This window comes from Lagopus leucura, unplaced genomic scaffold (assembly GCF_019238085.1).
Source record: "Lagopus leucura isolate 7727_CA_CO unplaced genomic scaffold, USGS_WTPT01 Super-Scaffold_100076, whole genome shotgun sequence".
NCBI lineage: Eukaryota > Metazoa > Chordata > Aves > Galliformes > Phasianidae > Lagopus > Lagopus leucura.
This window is the reverse complement of record NW_024962316.1, coordinates 673,471-695,307: the sequence shown is the minus strand read 5'-3', so window position 1 is coordinate 695,307 and position 21,837 is coordinate 673,471. Positions and strand designations below refer to the sequence as shown.

Sequence of the window (21,837 nt, the reverse complement as noted above, 5' to 3'; positions counted from 1 at the left end):
AGTGCACATTAACAGATTGTGTCCTTGCTGTGTCCACACTGTGCAATGGAAGCACTGGCAGCTGCGTTCCTGCCTGGCAGGTAAAGAAAAATGCCCTTAAACTCAATTCCATCTCCTGTAAGCGACTGGCCTGGCAGATGCTGGCTATTGTGTAAACATGGCCTGAGTCAATATTTATCCCCTGGGTAAACAGCAGACCCAGTATGAGCTGCAGAGAGCGGCATTTTTGGTTGATATTTTTCTTTTTCTTTTTTTTTTTTTCCTGGCTACCAAAGCTGCACGATACAAACCCTACTGTTTGCTGGTTTCGGCGTCTGTTCAGTGCTTTGAGTCGGGATATTTGGGCACTGTGATTCTGTCAGTGTAACCAACTGCCCTGGGAAGATGGGACCTGTGCCCTGAGCTCTGCAGCCTCCTGTGCTCTTTCCCTTCCTGGGTTTCATTTTCCTGTCTCATCCCTTCAGATGAGTTCAGAAGGATGTTTGAGGTAATTTCATGTTGATGCTCTCGTAGATCCTTGGGCAGTCCAGCAGTGTCCCCACTGGGATGAGCTGATGAAGGCAGAGGGTTTCAGCTGAGTGTTAAATGTGACTTCATTTTCCTCAGGCTCTGCTATGTGTAATGGAGTAACTCAAGATTCAAGAAAGCTTCATATTACTGCCAGCTAAATAATTCCTGTTGGTGCCAGCCCATCAACCTGGCTTTGTTCTGTGGGTTCTTTGGGGCAGTTTCAGGGCAATCATTGGGCTGTCTCCTCTTCATAGCTAGGAGAGAATGGGTTCATTTGTCACCAACGAAGAGACAAACCCAGTGGTGGAATGGCAGCAGAGCTGCTGCTGCTTTGGGCTGAGTTGGCTGTGGCTTAGAAATGTGTGCCTCCCTCTGTTAGAGAGATGCTTCTCCTTTCCTTTCTCTGATGGGTTTGTGAGACAGATTTCTGCTACCACCAAGTTACGTTACTAAATAGCCAACAGCAGTGCTAATTATTGGTGACTTTCTGCTTGCAATCCTTTCAATGAAATTAATATTTATATATTTGTAACTGTACATTATGCAGAGTAACCATTACCATGGTATTTATTTTAAAGCAATAGCTTCCTTGTCCTTTCTTGTCTGGGTGTTTTGGTCTTAGCTCTTTCCATTCTTTTTAATCAGCCTCAGTAGGAAAAAAAAGCCCTCAGAATGTTCAGCTTGCTTGAATAACATCATGGAAACGACAGCACTTGCTTTGCTAACACTGACAATTGATGTTTAACCTGGGGTAACCTGGTTTTCATTATGGTTGACAGATGACCTATTTGGAAAACCTCAGCTCATTTTGTTGTTTCTTTTCCTGTTTTGGTTTTCGGTGCTTGCTCCTTCTGATGGAGTGACAGCAGTCTGTGCTGCCTCTCCAGCAGCAGCTGCCATGTTCTGCACGTGCTCTGCTGCACCCACAGGAGATGGGCTCTAGTTTTCACCTAGAAAACTGGAACTAGTTTTCACCTGAGGTGCATCCCACCCCAGCACTTACATGTGAGCACACCGTTCTATGAGCGTTTTTGTTTTGTTCATACACACATCCTAGCAACTCTGAGTCCGGAAAAGGGTTTGTTTTAGATTCTGGTAAATATTTTATTAAAAACTGATTTTAAAACAATCTTTTATGTCTCTTTATTCGCACTGTAGGCTGTAGGGCTGTTTGGTTGTAGATCACAGTTGTGGATGTACCAATAGAAACACCGAATTCAGGAACTCTAAGGAATTTCGTTGCCCATTTTCTGCCTTGCTCCTTGTTGGGATGTGCCCAGAGCTGAGCTGTGTTTTGAATAGTTTGCAGCATACCCGGTGTTGAGCAATGAGTGTGATCACCTGTTTCATAGAAGAAAGCTCTTGGTTGTGTGATATGAAGCGAAAAAAAGGAAAAAAAAAATGTCTTGAGTGTTTTCTCAATTCCTTTTTTAATATTTTCCTCCAAGAGGCAGAATACAGTCTTGGCCTTAAGAAGTTTTGGGTGCCAGAGGTCATTAGCATCAACAGGGATGAAGGAATTGGGTTTTTATGTTTGTGACAGTGGGCTGCCTTTACTGGGGTGGTGATTCTTGGTTAAGCCAGGAACGTAATAGCTAGAAAAGCTGATGCTCTGTGTTCTGTGGGCAGAGCATTTTAGTTCAGACAATGGGTGCCTTTTTTGTAAGTGCCTCCTGATATTTTTGAAATGTTTAGAAATTTGGTAATGCAAGTGCCTGTTCTCCTTCAGTTTTAGGTAAAAAGAATATGGGTTCAAGGACAGCAAGGAAGCCAGAAAAATGAAATAGAAGGCAGATAGCAGCCAGCTCACAGCACGCATTAAAAGCAGACCTGGGTGTACAACAGAAGCATCCCTGGCAGGTGTAACCAGATGAGAAGTTGCATGCAGGGTTCCAATCACAGATCTATATGTGTTCAGCACTCCATATCTCACATGTTGTTTGGTCTTAGCTGTGCAGACAGAAGAACGTGGTTCTTTCTTCCTGAGACTTGTCTGCTGGGAACTGCTCCTCACTGCTCTGGATGAAACTCGTGAAGTCCCAGTGCTTTGTCCCACCCCACAGTTGGGAGTGCCGTGGGGCAGGGAGCTGGGATGGAGCCTTACACCAGTGACTCCTTGGAGCTTTTCTGAGGAAGTGTTTCTTTGGAGGTTTGTAAGGAGGGAGGTTTGCTGCAATTGAAGAACGTGCTCCTCACCTTCTCCCGGAAATCTTCTGATACATAGTAGTAGACAAAGGGGTCAGCACAGCTGTTACAGGTGCTGACGGCCAGGCTCACCATGTAGCCGATGTACAAACTGCCGTACAGCTTGCACCGATAGCTGGAGTAATGAACGAGGAGGAGAACGTTGCTGGGAGTGTAGAAGGCCACGAGTGTGAGCAGCACGAGAGCAGTGAGCTTCATGGAGTGGGAGTACCTCTTCCCACTGCCCAGGAGGGCTTGCAGCACTGAGCAGTAGCTGAACAGCATCACCACCAGAGGAGCGAGGAAAGCGCAGGCGATGAGGCAGACGAAGTAGTAGAAGTAATAGCCGTCATCCTCCTGCCTAGGGAGAACATCGTGGCACAGAGTGATGTCGGCTCTGTACAGGGGATACGACTGCTGCTGCAGAGTCAGGGGCAGAGTGATGACAGCAGCGCAGAGCCAGACAGCAGCACAGGTCCAGGCAGCGAAGGCAGGGGTGCGGAAAGAGCGCGAGAAGAAAGGATGCACCACTGCCAGGTACCGATCCACACTGATGCACGTGAGCAGCAGCACTGAGCAGTACATGTTCCCATAGAAGAAAGCTGTGGTGACCCGGCACAGACCTTCCCCAAAGGGCCAGTTGTTCCCAAGGAAGTAGTAGATTATCTTGAAAGGCAGCACAGATATGAGCAGCAGGTCTGCTGCAGCCAGGTTCATCAGGAAGATGGTGGAGGTCAGCTTCTCAGTTCTGGTAGCCAAAACCCAGAGGGCCAGCCCGTTGGAGGGCAGCCCCAGCAGGAAGACGAGGCTGTAGAGGGAGGGGATGAGCAGCACTGTGACCCCACTGCTCAGCTGGGAGCGAGCAGCCTCGTGCAGCAGCAGGTATGTCGTGTTGTCTATCGTGGCCTTTTCGCCGGGGATGGCTCGGGGGCATGGTGTGATCTCTGCCGTTGTTATCTGCTCGCTGGTGCTGTTCTGAGAGTAATCTGTTGGTGTAAATGCAGTCTGTTACTTGCTGCACATGTTAGCAAAGCGGGCTGGTTTCGTGACGCTTACACCAAATTCTAAGGCGCTGCATTTTATTGTTGGGTTCCATTCTGCAAAATGCTGATGGGTCATGGGCAGAAAAAGCAGAGATGGAGTTGGGTGTGCAGCAGTGACCACTGGGGGCTTTACTGCAAGCTGACAAGTCTGTTCTGTGCTCTGCTTCCCACCACTCACAATTGCTATGAAGCTCAGGTACCAGGGGAACAGGGCACAATATCTCTGCCTGGCTCTCAGAGTCCTAAAATCCAGGGACACTCCAGTGCAAAGCTGTGGCTGTGGGAGCTTAATTTTTAGCTGAAGGTTTTGGTTTCAAGTGCTCTGTTTGACTGCTCTGTTTCTGCTTCTTGCCACTTTGTTCTACACTGGTTTTAATTTCCCTTCCATGAGCATTCTCCACCACCTCCTGTTTCAAGTAGAGCATGCATGAATCTCAGTGAGCATTCACTCTCATGATTGTGGAATCATGGAACGGCTCAGGTTGGAAGGGACCTTAAAGATCATACAGTTCCAACCCCGTGCCATGGGCTGGGTGCCCCCCCATCCACAGCGCTGGGCACCTCCAGGGTTGGAGCACCCAGAATAATATTTCATAAATAGGTTCTCAGGGATGTTTTAGAAGTCCCAAACCTCCTGTACTTTAAGAAGCAGTTTTTCCCCCAAAGATGCCCACTCACCATCATAATCTGGTGCTGCCAGGCCCATTCCCCACGCAGCACAGCACAGCGCGAGCCAGGGTGCCAACTGCCCGCTCCTGGAGGTCCCCATGCTGCTGCAGGAGCTGCAGTGCTAGGAGGCAGCTGGGAAAGGCTGTGTGAGTGCCTGTGCTCATGCGTTTCCTCCTCGCAGTCCTTAACACTCGGAAGCACCAGGCTCATCCTGTCACGCATTCCTAGAGCCAGTGTGGTCCCAGCAGAGACGTAGCTGCAGTGTCAGCTGTGAGGTTGGGGGGACGCACGCATCCAGACCCATAGGGATTGTTTGTCAGAGCTCGAGTGACTCATTTGGGTCTCCTCCCTGCTCTGGGCTGTTCTTGAAAATAACACACAGTCACATTTGACACACTCTGAATTTGATTGTGTGTAAACTGCATTGAAACTCCTATGGCCTCCACGTCCAATGGCGTCCTTCTGCTTGAGAGGGATCCGAGCAGCAGTGCGCAGTGCTTGAGGTCCTTTCCCACACTGCTTCAATGCCTTCTATGTCAACCCCGCACACAGCCATGGAGTGCTGGAGGGCCGCAGCCTCCCCGGCTCCTGGGGCTGTGCAGGGCTCTCCCATGGCTTTGGGGACAGTTCAGGGCTTGGGTTCTGTCCCGCAGTCCCTGTGTTGGGTTCAGCCCATCATAGTTCTGTTTCTTTATTTCTAATCCTGCTTCCCTCCCTCCTTGCTCTTGCTGCAGAGGTTAAACAAAGGCCATCTGAAGGAAGCAGCGCCCAGTGCTGTGACGCACACAGATAAGTGCTGAGGTCCTGGCCTGATGGAGATGTGCTGCTTCCGCCGATAGGCAGGGCAAGCTGAGCCGTCCTGCAGGAGAGGGGCTGACGTGGGGACTGTTATCTGCTCGTGCTCTGTGTGCTTGGGCAGATAACAGTGAACTGCAGCCTCTCATGCCCACACAGAGCCGTGTTTTTCCAGAGATGCGCAGCCTCCACCCAACACCCCCCAGGAGAGCAGGCGCTCCATTTGCCACAGCCTGCACAGAGCTGTAGAACGACAGCATGGCTGAAGTGAGAAGTTCCAGCCCCACCACTCTGTGTTCCAACCCTGATGGCTCTGGAGAGCTACATGGTCCCTCCTTCTCCAACTCTTTGGGAGTGTAAGGCCGTTCTGTGCCCTCACACAGCACCATTGGGAAAGTCCCAGTCCTCTCCCACTGCCTCTCTGGGCCCTTTCCAGCAATGAGGGCACAGTGTGGGGTGCTGGGGCTGCCACTCCATGAGGTAAGGATGGAGCTGGAGCCCAGGTAGGAATTGTAAATTTGGTTTGGCATCCTGAGGAGCAGTTCATTCCTGTTTCTTCGCCTCATGAATGGCCTCTTCTGTGAAGACTGCAAATCTGAGCCTGGCTGCTGTTTGAAGAGATTCCTCTATTCCAAGGAGAAAATGATCCTATTTCCTTTGCTTTCACCATATTCCCACATCCCTGCATCGAGAGGTGGGGTTCCGCTGGCAGGGATAGGGAAGATGCAATGTTGGATGTTTTGCTTTTGTGATTCTCTCAGGATTTATGAACCATTACAACATGACTCATGCAGCCACGTATTTTCCATGCCTCAAGTGGGATCCTTTCCATGCTCTGTATGCAAAAAATTAGCCATAATCAGGTGCAGATAGTGTGCAAATCACAGCCCTGCTTCCTACGGATGGGTCTCTGGAGTGGAGCAGGGAGAGGTTATTCACTGCTCTATCCTTCAGTTTTCAGATGCTGTGTGATCTTTAGTGATTGCTTCAGATGCAGAACAGCTTGCTTGAAAATTCTCATGCCAGAGGTTTGTCACAGCTTGTTAACATCTCATTTGCTCCCTTCCCTGTGGGGTAACATTTGGTTTTAAAGCTGCTCGTTGTGCAATAGGTATCTCCTGGGAGAAAGCACTCTTTGCTTCCATTGCCCTGAACCGTGAACACGTAGGACTGGAACACAGGGGAGGGATTTTAGAGCTGTGAGGGAGGTGCAGGCAGCACCTGCCCTGCCCCACATGGTGCCTTTAGGGTCTGACTGATCTGACTTTGGGACTTGGATGCTCTTAACAGGGTTCAGATTCCTGCTCTCTTCCAGCAGCTCAGCTGCAAACCAGCAGGTGTGAAGAGAGAACTCCTGGTGCAGCTGAATCCTGCCCTGGGCTGAGCTCGTGTTCCTGCTGCAGAATGAGAGGCAGCAGCTCGGGGCAGAGCCGGCAGCACGCAGCATTTCCACCGCTGTCAGCAAACCTCACATTTTCCATGAATGCAATGCTGATTTTCCCAGCCACCGGCTGTGCATCGGAGCCTTCTCCAAATCACAGCACAGAAAACCTCCACTGAGCAAGAAATGAGGGCTCTCTCAGCCCGGGTTTGTCCTTGCAGGCTGTGGCACACGGGGGCTGTGGGTGGCACAGGGGCTGCCCTCGTGCATGGGGCACCTCCTACCCTCACCAGCCACCAGCTCACCCTCCTCTCCTTTCTCCACTGTTCAAGTGCTCCCTTCAGCAATTCTTAATGTGATTTATGAAACCGCTCATTATTCCATCCTGCAAACGAGAAGGATCTTGTAAAGCTGTGTATTGCTGAGAGCTCCAGCTGTGTGTGGTGATGTCAGCTGTGCCGTCCCCAGCGCCTTTCACTCCCCCACAGCACAGGGGCCGTTCTTTGTGTTAAGTCCACCATCTCCAAGAGGACACTTTTGTGTAAAATATATGGCATCCTCTGCTACGTCACCACCATCATTTGTATCAAATCATTCGTACCGTTTATTCATCAGAGGATTGTTACGGAGAGAACGGAGGTTTGTTTCCCTGTGAGCAACGCCGTGCTGCACAGAAAGTGGAATCGCCTTTTGTTATGGCAACGGAAGTGTTGAGGATGATGTAAAGGAAACTCCTATCAGATCTGGGTCACAGCACTGCAGCTTAATTTGCAAACTCCACACATCCATTTGTTGCGCAGGGCTCCCAGGGAAGGCGGTTCTGCATGTTATTATTACCCAGGAATTTGGAGAGGCTGAGGGGAAGCCGGGTGGGGGTTATTTCCCTGGTTGCGGTTGTACTGCCTTAACCTGGAGCAGATGTGCTGATGGATTTCGGAACTGGAATCGTGCGCTCCAAGGGCTGTTGTGCAGAGCACACGAGCAGCTGAGGCTGGGCCCAGAGCTCGCTTTTGCACACCTCTCGTGGCAAAGGTGCTGCTAGGAGTGAACCAACACAGAGCTGTGCATTAGCGGCTCTGGGGGCTGTTTTCTTTTGAAATCTATTCCCACAGAGCAACTGTGCCACCTTACGGCCGCCCGTGCTCAGCTGTGTTCCCGCAGCCGTCCTGGCAGCAGTGGGTGCAGAACCAGAGGTGCTGCCTTCCCATGTGGGATCTGCTGCTGTGTGCATGTAGGAAACCTTTCCCTTTCGTATCACAGCGCGCTCATTTAACCACACTGAGGTTAAAGATTCGCTGCCTGCTGGAAGTGGGCTGGCACACAGCTGCACGCAGCTCCTTGTAAGTGCACGAGGGCAGATTCACCCAGCCTTCCAGCTGCATTTTTCTGCCATTGAAAATTCAGTTTCAGGTGCAGGACGGTCAGGTCTGGGGGTCAGCAGAAGGCTTCAGTTAAATCTTAAAACCATTTAAAACAGCGAGACCTGCAGACTTTTAAAATCGGTATTTTATTTGACTTGGATGTGCAAATAAATATAAAAAACAAACTACATTCAAAGAGCTGGCAAAGCAATAATAAGCCCAAAAGCAAAGATCCTTCAAAAAAATGGAAGAACAAACTCTTGAATCGAGGTCGTGCTTGCAGATACACAACAGCTGAGCTTCAACTCTCAGACATCAGCAAAGCACCCTCAGACCTGTGCTGCCCACTCATCCCATCTCTTCACATCATTTGCTACCACTGTTTTTGAGATAACAGCACTACGAAGGGCCACAGTCTGCTGTAATCCATTCAAGATTATAAATTAAAGTTTACAAAATAAGGATGCTTAAAAATACCTGAAGTACACTTAAAAATGGGGAGATGGAACAGGATGGCACACAGGTGTGTTACCCTCATACGCTGTGGGACACCTGGAATCAAACGCATTTTAAGCCACAAGTTGCAACCTATTGTCTAGTAAACATTTTTCTGTATCGTAAAACCATAAAATTTGGCACAGTTATCATCTCCACTGGAAGACAGCAGAGGTGAACAGGACTGAGGCGTATTCTGTTGAGCTGACAGGAAGAAAAAGGGATTCTGTGCTTTGCACTGGGCTCAATCCCCTCTCCACCTCGCTCTCCCATAGCTATGTGGGCAGGGGAAGAACCTCCACAGCTCATTTCAGTAACAGAATTCAACAGACACTCAGACAATGAGAACATGAGTTCTTGAGGAGAAGTTCTGCACTGGCAGCGGTTGTGCAAGTGGCCACAAATGCCAAAGACTGGCCTCCTTCATTCCCTCCCGCAGATTAATTTGCAAAAAAGACAAAGAGTCAGTACAGTTTCGTATTAAATGTACCCCAAAGGCCAATTTTTCTACGGTCAAGTGAGACAATTGCAAAACCCAACGCTGTACAGTGGAAATAACCCAGGACAAATCCTACAGGCTGCTATTTAGGTTTGGCAGAAAGGATAACCTAAAATCAAAGCCACGAAAAAAGGATCCAGGTTGGGGGGTTACTCCCTTAATAGCCATGAAAAGCGGGAGGTTGAGCTGAAGGAGGCTGGATCTGCCTCAACACATTACGTCTGTCATATGCTCCGTGACAGAATGCTTGCCTTTGGCCCCAAAAAACAACAGCAAAGTCACAGCGGGGCTGCAGGACAGACAGAGCTGAATTTCCTTTTTTTCAGTCAGTTGGTGCAGTTTTCTGTATGGTTTGGGTTATGTTTTCTTTTGCTTCTATTCAAAGAAACTTGGGTAGAAGAAAAGATGGTTTGGTGGAAAAGCTTCAGCGGTTGTGGCTGGATCTAATCCTCCCCGTTACAGACTTCCATGTGTCACTGCAAACACAGCATCTGTGCTGACCTAGCAGAACAGCGGCGTATCTGGGACAAAACTTCAGATCCAGAGCAAACGCTGTGCTGCAAGAGCTCCATCTACTGCCGTTATTTAAGTGGTACAACCCAGCAGAACCGCAGTCTGGGCACACACAAGGAAGAGTACGCAGTCTCCAGAGGCTGCCAGTCAGCATGCAAAATACCAAAAATAATCAGAGCAGACCTCGCACTGGATATTTTTCTCCACACACACACTCCAAGCAGCTTCAGATCTGAGACAGCAGTCTGCAGCAGGTCACAAATCCTCAAAGCAGTGAGATGGGCTCTGCGGGCAGGTGGGCCATGGGCCTCGGCTCTTCTCCCCAGCACTGCAGCTCACAGGGTTTCTTCCCCTTAGTTCATGCTCCAGAATACTCAGTTGGTGAGCAGGAGTTAAGAGTGGTCAGTATGCTGTTCACCTCTGCCTCAGTTTCGACATTTTCTCACCAGAGCACCAGTAACAAACACTGCATCTGTTGCCTTATTAATACACGCAGATAAGGAAGCAGCCTGCAGCAAGGCTGGCAATCAGTGCCACGCTGGCACTTGGAGGTTATATTGAAGAGTTCTGCAGGCTCCAAGACGGCACAAATTCAGGACGATAGGGCACATTAAACTTTTCAAAGTGGAAGCAGCTGCCAGCATTTGCCAAGCACCAGCCAACTCCTGTCCAACAAAGCCACCAGTGGCAGATCGCCAGGAGCCTGGCCCACTTGTTCTGCTTTCCTGTATTGGCCGGTCAGCAGTGGCCTAAAGCTAGGAAACTACTAAAAAGTGTGGCAATGCCAAGAGCCCTCTTCCTTAAAGCTGTTAAGTCTCTTCATGATGACTGGAGGATTACACTGCAAGGAGACAAGTCTATGCCGTATGGAAAATACGTTATAATCCAAAGTAAAATGCTGTTTGGATAAATACCATTAATACATACATTGCATTCCCACCACTATTCTCAGAGTACATGTGTTTCACCAGCAAGTCCCAGGCACAAATCTCCTCATGGCGAAGCTGGACGGCGGCTGTACTGCACTCTGTATCTGTTCACAGGGACTCCATGGACATTCACTGTCTCACAGGTTGTTTTACAGGGCACCATCTCCTCATCTTCGTCTCCCATTAGCCAATCTTGAACAACATCTACTGCCTCCATGGTCACATTCTCTTCTAGCCATCTGTTGTGCCACTCTTCAAACTGCTGGTGGTGCTTTAACAGCACCATTGGCTGTACCTGAAAGCAGAAAAGTAAAAAAAAAAAATTACTGAGAGGTTTCTGGGCAGGAAGTCAAAACTTTCACCTCTTTGTATGTCCACAACAGGCAAGCTCTACAACACAACACAAACAGAAAAGCCACACAGCTGCCTTTAAAGGTCTCTATTTCTTAATGTTTGCAACTCCCCTTTAAAATTTGCAAAGTAAAAACTGCTGAGCTAAACTAAAACACAGAATGTTTCCCATCTCTTTTCCTTGATTCATCCAACACAGAGGAGTAACTTCTGGGTGGATTTTGCAGAAATTCAGCCAAAGACTTCCTACCAATATCTGTCTTTTGGCTGAAATCTTCTACCTCTGCAATTGCCTAAGCTACTGAGAGAGTAACAGGAGATGCACCTGCTTGGCTCGGCACAGCGCTCCCCGCCTGTACATGTAATCCTCCGAGTTCATGATGAACATCATTTTGTGGGTGTTGAGCTTGAACCGGCAGTCCACGTTGCACGCGCTCTCGACGCCAATCAGCCTCTTCCAGGAGCTCTTCACCTCACTCCGCAGAGCTCTCACTTGCTTACATTGCCACTTACGAAATTTTTTTAGGTTTCTAGAACAAAACAAAGATCATGAAGCATTTGTCACACGTGTTTACCCACTCTCTCAAGCTGGTAGAGCCGACAGCAAAGTATGAACTGTATGTTTTAGTTTTCAGACTCTCAGCAAATAGTTACTGAAATGGAAACAAACAAATTAGACCTCAGATTCCCCCCAGAAAGGACTGCTTAGGCAGCCCCACTCCATCATAAACACACCTCAGTGCAGCGGTCATTAACTTTTTCTTCAGCATTCTTGCACAGCACACTGAACTCCAGCAGTCCCTCTGGACCTCAGAGACGAGTGCATTTCCCTAGAAATGCCTGTGCTGCACATCACCTACAATCACTGCCACACAGTCAGAGGAAGCAGGACCAGCTGCCCCAGATATGACTCAGGAGAGGGAGGGAGCTCACCTTTGCAGAAAAACTGGTTTCAGTAAGAAGCCATCATTCTGGTTGTTTGGAACTCCTTCCACCCCAACGTACTGCTCCATGTAGTTAGCAAGGTGCTGCAAGAGATCAATTTCATGTCAAGACTTCTCTCAAGTTAAACACTGCTGCAAAGGTCTAGTTTATTTCCAGATGCTCTTCAAGAAGCTGCTGGTACCTCACCCAACCCCAAGATGATTTATGTTGGAACTGTTTCATTGACATACACATTTCTGTCAATGGCCATACCCTCCCAGATAAGCTTATCCTCCTGGCAAAAAATCATATTTGGGATCAAGAAAGTTGGAAAGCATTCTTAGATATCTGCTTTGTCTGGGTACAGCAGACTGCATGGTCACCATACTATTACCTGGACCTCCACCGGATCTTCTGTTTGGGTTTCTTCTGTATCCAGGAGTTCAATGGTCATGATCACCTGGCCTTTCCTCTGTAGAAACATTACCTGTAATAAAGTGACAGGTGAAAGATGTTGGCCACATGAGTCCACAATAAAGTGATGGATATTCACAAGTCATTTGGACAACAAATACATGATCAGGAGAGGCGCAAGCAATAAGGCTTTTCAGTGAGTCAATACGCCACCTTACTGCCTGTGCTGTTTTTGGTACCCCTCTCTCCATATTGTGGCCTTGGAGCTTTCAAACCCACTTCTCCCAGGTGAAGTGGCACAGTCACTTTATGAAATTTCCTGGCAGCAGGTTCTCACCTTGAAACAGTTCTCATCTGCCATGCAACGTTCAGCCTTCCACTGATAACTGGTTTCCTTTGCTGCCCGGACACACCTAGAGGACAGGTTACCTCCAGCAGCACCTCGCTTCCTCTCGTTCAGGTAGAGCTCAACAACCTTCAAGCAGATGTCGTCGCTCACTAAATGGTGAAGCTTCCATTAAAAACAAGAGAATTCAGTTAACAAGTCTGGGCCAAGACTTCAGCGTCTTATGAAAGGAATACAAAACTCAGCATAGCACCACACAAACTATCAAAGTTTTAACTCCAGAGACTTTATACCCTTTATTTCCCCTTTCATTACAATATAAGGAAAAAAAAGAGAGTAAGGAGCTAAAGTGCCTAACTTCACAAAAAAAAACAACAACAAAAACTTCACAAAAACAACAACCCTACAATTAGAAGACAGATATTGCATAGAAAGGACGGAGCCTTTCTTTAGCCTTTGATTTATCTTGGAAATGGCAGAATTTTGAACTCTGGAACTGAAGAAGTGTTGGAAAAGGCCAGGAAGAGTCAGTCCCCTGAGGTGGTCCCTGTACTGTACTTGGTACTGAACTATCTCACTGAACTTGTATTAAGCCCTTTCCACCACAAATTTAACTTCTATATATTTGCTGAAAGTTTTATGCGTTCTTGCATTACAGGTGCTGTAAGAAAGCTATTTGTCCATAGAAGGGAAACGTGCTGTCCCCCACAGAGCACAGCCATCAAACTAGTTACCTGGCGGACAATATTCTGCACCAGTTTGTCCATAGTAAAGCCAATGTAGGCGTGGATGGTGAACATCTCCCTCAGTGTGTCCTCGTACTGCGTTGGGTCAATGTTCCCATCCAGCAGGCTCCTCACCATATCCAGGAACGCAGGGTAGTACTCCTCCAGTTCCACTTCACCTGGTCAGAGGAAAAGGGCAGTCACCTACTACATGCAAGAGGCAGAGTGAGTCAGGAGGTGTACAGGACAGCACTGCTGGAGAGCTGTGACATTCAGTGCTGGAACACCTTTGCAGAGTTCTCTCTCAAGAGTGCTGACAGACTGAAACAGTTTTTCCTCAAGCTCTTCTGCCATGCTTTGAGTGGTGAATTGTTTCATCAGAGAGCCATTCACATTTTAAAACTAAATAACACTTTAATACAAGACACTTCGGGAACGTTTGACAGCTGTGCACTTGTGGGAAGATTTTCTGAACTATGCATGAAAGCACTCAAAAGGACAAATGACAAACAAGCTGTCCTGTCAACTCAGCCGTATCCATGAACTGCAAACAGAGCAGAGGTTTGGACCTCTACATTCCCTGCCTGCTGCTCTCAGTTCCCCAGACACATACAACCAGAACATTAACAATGCACCACGTCAGAGCGTATTCTTACTTGGTTGCTTCAGTCTGAGCTCCATGGCTGGATCATTGGTCTTTTCTTTTCTCCCCTCACAAAGGAGTTTCTCCCTCTCTTTTTCAGTCCGATATTCTAGGAGCTGCTTCTGCGCTTGACGATAAATCTTTAGGAGCCTCGAGCACAGAGTCTGATGAAGGCGGAGGAAGAAATACCAATTATTATTGACAAAGAACAGACTGTAAACATCATCCAGAGTGTTATGGGGCTCAGCAGCTGTAACATCACAGAAGGTTGCTTTTGTCTCCAAAGGACTGCTTGGAGGCCCAGGCACATGCTTTTTCCGTAGCTCTGGAGTATCCAGGTTCTGCCCCTGATGGTTTTCTCTGTCTTCATCTGTTGATTCTTCAGAAATACTGTGTTCAGGGGGCTGAGAGAAAAACAGCTCGGGTATGAAGTGGTGCACTATCTGCTGAATGGTTGCTTGATCCTCCTTCTGGATGGTAGGCTGACGTTTTACGTAATAGCTGATAAGAGATGCTGCGTCTTCCAAAATCTGCTTATCTTCGTAGATAAAGATAAGATGAGGCTCATTTGTGGATGAACTTCTCCCCTCTGAATGCTGCTCCTGATGCTGTAATCAAGAGACAAATAGATAAAGATGCTTCCACTGCATGCTCAAGAGCCACTCCTGCCAGAAGAAATAAGCCAGGATTAACACTCTGCTTGGGACAGCCATTTTTGACTGAGAACAATTCAGAGCACCTCAAGCTGATCCCAGGCATGGAGCAAACCTTCAGACAATGGCATAAATGAACAACAAACAGAATTAATTATTTGCTAACATACATACCTCATCATAGACACTCTCAATTTCATTCAACAAGCTCTTGGAGCGCAAAGCCTTGGTGTCATTTTGTTTGAAGTTGACAGCCTGGTGGTCAAGGGACTTCAGGTAGGCTTTCTCGTACTGCTCACGCCAAATTTTGTTGAAGCCCTGCTGGGCCTCCCGCCACTCCTCCTCTTTTGCTTTCAATCTGCATAAATGTACAATGTTAGTTTGAGAAGACATACATAAAAGCACCATCACTGCAGATAAGCTATCCTTTCTAACAGTGTCTACAGGAAGCAGTTGTTTAAAAATGCTTGGGAGGAAGACTAGAGAACTACAACAATTTCCAACACCTTGACCTTTCACTGGAGATCATCGCACAGAACCTTTCAGCACTGCAAAGAGAATTTTTTTAGTTAAAAAAAAGATGGCTAAAGTACTCAGAAACATCAAACCAGCTACCAGCAGTACAACAAGTAGGGAGGACTTAAAACTCATACTTCACTCCCAAACCAACCTAAAAAATGTTTGTTTTTTAAGCACAGTCCAAGAAATCTAAATACAGAGAGAAGCATTTTCAGTAAGCTACTGAAATATTTTAGATACTTCCAATGAGCTGCTAAAATATTTGTCACTTCAGAAGTAAACAAGATCTACTTTATTTCCTATTTCTGTACATTATAATCTAAGAAGTAAAAACCAAGTTACTTACTGGGGAAAAAAAAGGAAAAAATACACATAAAAACGACCTTTACAATCCTGTTTCTTAAAGATCCCAGGTGAGCGTGGGAGAATGGGAATTACCTCTTAAGAACAACTGGAACTGCAGTAACTGGGTTTTTCTTCAGACTTTCAATGATCTCTGGTGCTTTATCACCATAGATGCGATAGATGGCCCTGCGCTGGATCACCTCTGATGTTCCTCCCAAGCAATCATCCAGCCGAAATTTTTCCTGATCCTCTTGAGTGAGACGAGAAAGCTTTTTCTGCACACTCTCCAGCACACGTATTGTGGCTAAATTGGTCTCCAAGACAACATCCAGCTGTTGAAGAGTCCACAAAGACACAGTTTAAGAATGCTGACAGCAGGAAAATAGAGATGAGCTCAGGTCTGCTGCCCGCTGGGTGGAGCTAAGAAGCATCAGCAAGGCTTCTTACTGGAAAACAGACCTGCGTCAGTTCTCCAAAGGCAACATACTTTCCAGAACTGGACTCATGCCTAAAAGAACTATTAGACTCTAAGCGAGTGGGAAAACACCAAACTCTAGCTCAAACTAATGAGCACTAATCAAACTTCCAGTATTTGGCCAATGATTAGTTCAGTAAAAATCCTCAACAGCTAGAAGTTTTGTTTTCTGAGGAGGGAGAATGGAAGCTGAGCAGCAGAGGTACCTCAAACCGCTCATCCTCACAGCGGTGCAACTGTTCCTCATAAGGAGTCTTCTTGGAGCTGACAAAAGTTGAGTCTTCAGACCAGGATGGAAATGAAACCCAGGTATCATTTAACACCTGCAAGAGTGCAAAGATATGACGCTGAACAATGCCTTAGGAGCCCAGAGCTGTTCAAGGAGCTCTGATACTGCGCTGTTTGATTCTTGCACAGTTCATCCTTGAGTTTCTCCTGGAAGTTTTAGCCTAGCTAACACTGTCATGACTACTCCTAAATAATTAAAGGTCTGTGTAGAAATGCATCAGAGTTCAGAAGCAGCTTCACTATCTTCTCTCAAAGCAGAGATCATTGCAGCAAAGGGGACAACAGGGAGCAGTGGGAGTAGATGTCTGCTCCCAGGGACAGCAGTGCCTACAACATTGGCTCACAGTGCTCTTTCAGGAGAAACACTGCTTCCAAAAGTTAGTCCACTGCTAGAGAAATAACTTCTGTCCTTCAATGCTCTTTTCTATCTATACAAATAGCGTATGCACACACACTCAAATGAGATTAAACTGAAAGAAGTGACGAGATGTGTTTAGATAAACTGAGTGAGCTGAATGTGGATACCCTTATTTCAATGGATTGGATGAATAACTGATACTGAAGAGGGACAGTCAGAGTTAGAGGGAGGAATCCACGTGCAGCAGCTGTACTACTGCCTGCCCCATTTCAAGTTACATAAGTACAATGTTTGTACAGGGATTTAGTGGTTGATCCCAAAGTACCTCCTTGCAAATGGCTGTTCTTCCACTGCACTTTGGCTGCTGGTAGGTTTTTGGGAGGGCACGGTAACTCGATCCAATGCGTTTGCAGGAAGCATAATCTATTTCCCGGCTCATTCCATCCCCAGATCGGTCACTCAGTGGAGAAGCAAACGAAAGCTCTTTCACACCAAGGAAGGACTTGAACTGTGCAAACAGCTCTGGAAATTTCCTTCAAAAACACAAATAAGCATGACCTGTGTTATTTCATTCTGATGGTTTTAGGGTGGCTAATACTCATCATGAAAGTGAGAAATCTAAAGAAACTCCTCCCCAAAATGCTCCTCAAGAGCTGTGTAGATATGTTAACGATTCCAGTTTTACTATTTCTCTTTGTGAATTAGCTCTGCATTGCTGGCATGCTACCTAGAAGGTATTTCTGATGTTGAATTCAAAGCTTCAGTGCCAAAGTTCACAGCGCCTACCAAAAATTAACAGAGCAAGGCTAAAAAAGGCCAATGCAGCAGAGATGGCAATCAGTAACTCACCCTAAAAATGGCGTAACTAGCTGGAGCAGCTCAGAGCCAGAGACCAACTCCTGGTTGAAGAGAGCAATGCAGCGGAGAAAATTTTCGTAGACCTCCTGACTTTTGAGCACTCTGCGCACCTACAGACAGTTTGGAAAGAAATCACCGAACCACGTGGATGCCACTTTTAATTACTGTTCATATTCTAAGGAGTCTGAACCACAGGAGACCAACCTCTATTTGCATTGCAACATAAAAAGAGAACATTCCCCAACAGTCTCAGTTTCAAACAATAGTTCAGTGGCTACATACAGTTACTATGAGGAAATACTGCTGAAAAGCACAGAAAAACATCCGTGTTAGAGACAAGCATTCAGGAAAAGGTTAATGATCAGCTTCCATTCTTCCAAACCCATCTATTTTCTTTTTTCTTGGTCTGCCCTCCCTCTGCCACTTGAAGTCAGGCAATTGCTAAGTGCTGACGCACAGATTAAATAAAAAATGAACCAAATAATAACCCCACTGGTTTAAAGTAAGCCCACAGTGTGAGAACGGGCCAAGCACTGACCTTGTCAAAGAATGAAAACTCCTGCAGCGTTCCATATTTTCCCACTGTTGCTACTGACAGATCTTTGGTACCTCTCAGTTTCATTTTCTTCTGTTAAAAGAACAATTATATATATATATATGTCATTCAAATGCTATCAAACTCCACTTTGCTGACACAGAACAGCTCTCTGCAAAGACTGATCATCGTTATTTCCCAAAGAGCAATCTAGCATTGCTGTGCCAAGTCCTCCACAGCAATTTCTACCAGATGGCTCCTGGCTAAGGAGGAGGATCGCTTCAGGAACAATTCCAAAGGTTCCTTTAAAGAAGCAATGAATTTGCCCTTCTGGGGACCAATATTCTGCATCTAAGGGCTTGATACTCGCATACAACATGCTACCGTATACATTTTAGAATTCTGAAAATTGCTTTCCTTGCAGATTATTATTTATAAAATAGTTTTGATTTTTTTTTTCCTTGTACCTAACCTACATACTTCAAAGTCACCACTCATTACAACTTCACCCAAGGAATTACATAAACAAAATGAGTAATGTGAGGTCACTTGCAGAGAGATACCTTTGCTGGGCCAGAAACAGGACGCAACAGCAGCGGTCTGGATCGCTTTTTGCTGTGTTCAAGATTCTTCTCATGCTCAGTTTTCTGGACACTGTTCACTTCACATGGTCCATTTCCTGTGAACTGAAGAAAATGAACAATTGTTTCAATGCTCTCTCCTCAGCCCGTACAAATATCCTGCTTATCTGAACAGAGAGCATGTAATTAAGTGACCTGTTTTGTGAAATTCCAAGCAGTGAAGAGAAGTGAATTTCATCTACTGGCTGTGTGTTTTTCTGTAATGCATTCTACATATAAACAGGCAGCATTAAATATTCTCCTTGCTTTAAGCATACACATACCAAAGACCTTTTAGCCTCTGGAAGAAACTGTCCAAACTCAGAGAGCAGATCCTCCTGTCCTCTGAACAGATTTGCTACTTCAGTAAACACTTCTTCCTCTGACATGCCCCGGAAGGGTCGACCTTTAGTGTTAAGCTGTTCTTTCTGAAAAGATAAGCACAGATGTTAAACAGATACAAACACAAAACTCACAGCAGAAAAAAAAAAAAAAAAAAGCAACACGAACTTCATATAACTATCAGACAGTCCAAGGCTTCTATCACACAGGATATCACAACATCAGCTGAAAGTCAGTGAAGACAGATCCACATACAACCCCTTAGCACCTCAGTGCCCAGGACGTTCAACAGTTTTCACACTTCTGTCATTTCATATGAGTATCTTTGAGGCAGCTGTTGGACAAAGCCTGACGTTTCATTTGATAGCTGTTCAAGCAGCCACACCACAAACCCACAATCTACCTTACTTTGAAGGCTTTTTACCTGGTAAGTATGAAGAATTTCTAAAAAGGATCTGTAAATTTCTGGGTGGTCAAGGAAGCGAGTTTTGATCTTATTCACGTAACTGATGGCGTTATTGAACTCTACAGAATCAGACTCCAAAGGAATTTGGGATTTGTCTTCTTTGTATGGAAGCTGATGCCTGAACTCCTCGGTGCAGTCACTGTGGTTGTGTGTATTCTCCTGTGAGTAATGCAACAACAGCCCGCTGCCAGGGAGAGCACTGGGAACAGCCTCTGAGGGCACCTAGTGGCATAAGACATACAAGACAGTGACTCGTGCTGAAACACAGGTGCAACTCCATCCTAGCGTCAATATTTTAAATCTGTTTAGCTAAAAGAGATTACCACGTGAAGAAATAAGGGGGAAAAAAGATTTAATTTGATAATACATTTCCTTACCTACGTTATTAACACCACGAGTTAAAAAACAAACAAACCCATAAGCCATGTCTGACTTGGTAAACAATCTGACTCATTGCTGCTTATGACTGTCCCTGCATTATCCACACTTGAGAGGTTGTACCAGGTAACGTGTGCTGCAGTTTCTGTTACCACTGTTCTATTTCAGAGGAACTGTCAGTTTTAAGAAACATATTAAAATGTAAGGCTCCAAGAAGCAAAATTTGTAAGCAACAGAGAGATCTAAAAGATATGTACTGCTACTAATTAGCATTAAACCACAACTTTATCGGCAGAATTCAGCTATAGCTCTATTTCAGCCTCCACAACCACACATAACACAATAACAACAAAAGGAAGAGGCCAATATTTATCCAACAGCAGATGTCTCCCACTGCAGGATGGTAGCGATTGCATGGCAACACCTCACATGCATTCAGGCAATGGACAAAAAATGAACCAAATAATAACCACACTGGTGGTTTAAAGTAAGCCCACAGTGTGAGAACCAATGTGTGAGGCCAAATACATTTCTCAGTTGCTCACTGAAGACTTGAAGTACAATTCTCCCAGGATGTCTTTTTAGACGTAGGGACATTGAGAGTCTGTGCAACAGTCCAAGCCAATTAAAACCTCAGTTTTCAAATCTGACGGGAGTATTTGGAGTTGCAGTAGCACTTCATGCAGGAACATCGCTCCAGTGCAAGCTGAGCTAATAACTGGTTTGAGAATAAACGTTCAAATTTACACTGTAGCCATTACCACATCTTAAAAACTACGTCAGAACTTTAGCAGTGTGCAATACATGCAAACGTACACAGCCTAAACTGTGCAGGTGTATGGGAACTGCTGAGTCACGGCCTGAACCCCTGATTGATCACCTGAGGCGAGCCGTGAGTCAGCCAGAGGAGCACAGGTGAAGGCAATTCAATTCACCTGTGCTGCCGGAAGGGGTGGAGCCAGGCTGCACCTCTCCTAGACCTACTGGCTGCCAGTGGGGAAGGATCTTGTCTGGAGATCCCTCCTTCTGGTGTTCTGTGGTGAGCTCAGCATAAGGGTAAGCCTTCCATTTATTCTCTCTTGTTATCATAGTCCACTTCGCCTAACTCTCTTGTTTATTTTGTGATTGTAACATCTTGATATCCCTTGATTATACAGCAGGAGATGTGCGCAGCAATATATTAACAGGATTTATTTGGGGTACTATGAGCTTTATAACCTACCTGACTAGTCAGTGGTGACTGTATACTTAGCTTCCCATTCTTTGGAATTTCTATTCTGTATCCCAGAGGGAGGAAAGCATTGAATCCTACAATGAGGTCGGGGTGTTCATGGAACAGCTGTGAAACGCGTCGGATGACTCCGGGTGTGTCAATGCTAAAATCGAGAAGAATTTGTTACTTGTGCCTACATCAGAAATACAACTTAAGCCCAGAAAAGTACAGAGGTAGGTGAGGCATGTGGCTTCTCACAGATAGCATTCTCAACAAGAAAGTCTGGGAACTTCAGACCTAGGAACAGGCCCAGGCAGAGGGAAGGACCACCACCCACTGCAGCCTCCCACTAGGAGTGTTCTCCAGAGAGAAGAACGTACAGGTTGCCCAAAGTGGGCACCGCACAAGGGCTGAGAGCTCTCAGCAACAAAAGTCTTCATCTGTTTTTCCAGATCTGTGTTTCAGAGCGGGATATTAAAAAAAAAAAAAACAGATCATTCTTTTCCCGTGGATTTCTGCTCTGGAAAACAAGGAAGCGGGCAGCAGTGGGATGAACGCCTCCTCCCTCATCTCCAGCGTGTAACAACTGGGCCAGTAGGGACAGCAGAACCTCGGGGTGAAGGCTGGGGAAGTCCCAGGGCAGAGACGGCCCCGGGCCGGGCATTACCTCTGGCTTTTGAACTCCTTCATGATCTCCAGGAAGCCGTTGTAGGTGGCCGGGTCGCTGCCGAAGCGGATCTTCACCTGGTCCAGGTAGGAGAGCGCATCCTCCACCTGCGGGCGGGACGCTGCTGAGGGCCGGGGCGCGGCGGGGCCCCACAGCTGATACCGCGACGAGAGCACCGGGGAGACGGGACAGATCCCGGGGGAACGGCGCGGTGCCGGGGGGGGCTGAGGGAACGGATGGAGGGCCGGGGGGCCGCGGTAACGGGGCCGGGGAACGGGGGAGGAAGGCGGGGGCGCCCCGCGGCCCCGGGGGCGGGTTCGGCAAAGAGCCGGGGCGGG

The 21,837-nt window shown here is 46.8% G+C and overlaps 2 protein-coding genes across 2 annotated transcripts in view; both read right to left on the bottom strand.

Annotated features, from left to right (window-relative positions):
• Positions 1 to 1,589: 1,589 nt before the first annotated feature.
• Positions 1,590 to 5,147, bottom strand: F2RL3 (F2R like thrombin or trypsin receptor 3). Its single transcript, XM_042887241.1, has 2 exons — positions 4,416 to 5,147; positions 1,590 to 3,680 (listed from the first exon to the last, which is right to left on the bottom strand). The coding sequence occupies exons 1-2, from the start codon at positions 4,504 to 4,506 to the stop codon at positions 2,611 to 2,613; spliced, it is 1,161 nt and encodes a 386-aa protein (XP_042743175.1). The 5' UTR covers positions 4,507 to 5,147; the 3' UTR covers positions 1,590 to 2,610.
• A 2,923-nt stretch (positions 5,148 to 8,070) lies between these two features.
• The window catches only part of SIN3B (SIN3 transcription regulator family member B), a 13,977-nt gene continuing 210 nt past the window's right edge, over positions 8,071 to 21,837 (bottom strand). The window contains exons 2-19 of the mRNA XM_042887226.1: positions 21,500 to 21,723; positions 20,842 to 20,995; positions 19,200 to 19,463; positions 18,718 to 18,861; positions 18,377 to 18,499; positions 17,817 to 17,906; positions 17,270 to 17,388; positions 16,746 to 16,953; positions 15,981 to 16,097; positions 15,393 to 15,631; positions 14,610 to 14,793; positions 13,796 to 14,390; positions 13,149 to 13,318; positions 12,406 to 12,579; positions 12,049 to 12,141; positions 11,664 to 11,758; positions 11,056 to 11,260; positions 8,071 to 10,674 (exon numbers count right to left, since the gene is read on the bottom strand). Coding sequence (XP_042743160.1) covers positions 10,444 to 10,674; positions 11,056 to 11,260; positions 11,664 to 11,758; positions 12,049 to 12,141; positions 12,406 to 12,579; positions 13,149 to 13,318; positions 13,796 to 14,390; positions 14,610 to 14,793; positions 15,393 to 15,631; positions 15,981 to 16,097; positions 16,746 to 16,953; positions 17,270 to 17,388; positions 17,817 to 17,906; positions 18,377 to 18,499; positions 18,718 to 18,861; positions 19,200 to 19,463; positions 20,842 to 20,995; positions 21,500 to 21,723 — 3,429 coding nt within the window. The 3' untranslated portion in view covers positions 8,071 to 10,443. The remainder of the gene's footprint in view (positions 10,675 to 11,055; positions 11,261 to 11,663; positions 11,759 to 12,048; positions 12,142 to 12,405; positions 12,580 to 13,148; positions 13,319 to 13,795; positions 14,391 to 14,609; positions 14,794 to 15,392; positions 15,632 to 15,980; positions 16,098 to 16,745; positions 16,954 to 17,269; positions 17,389 to 17,816; positions 17,907 to 18,376; positions 18,500 to 18,717; positions 18,862 to 19,199; positions 19,464 to 20,841; positions 20,996 to 21,499; positions 21,724 to 21,837) is intronic.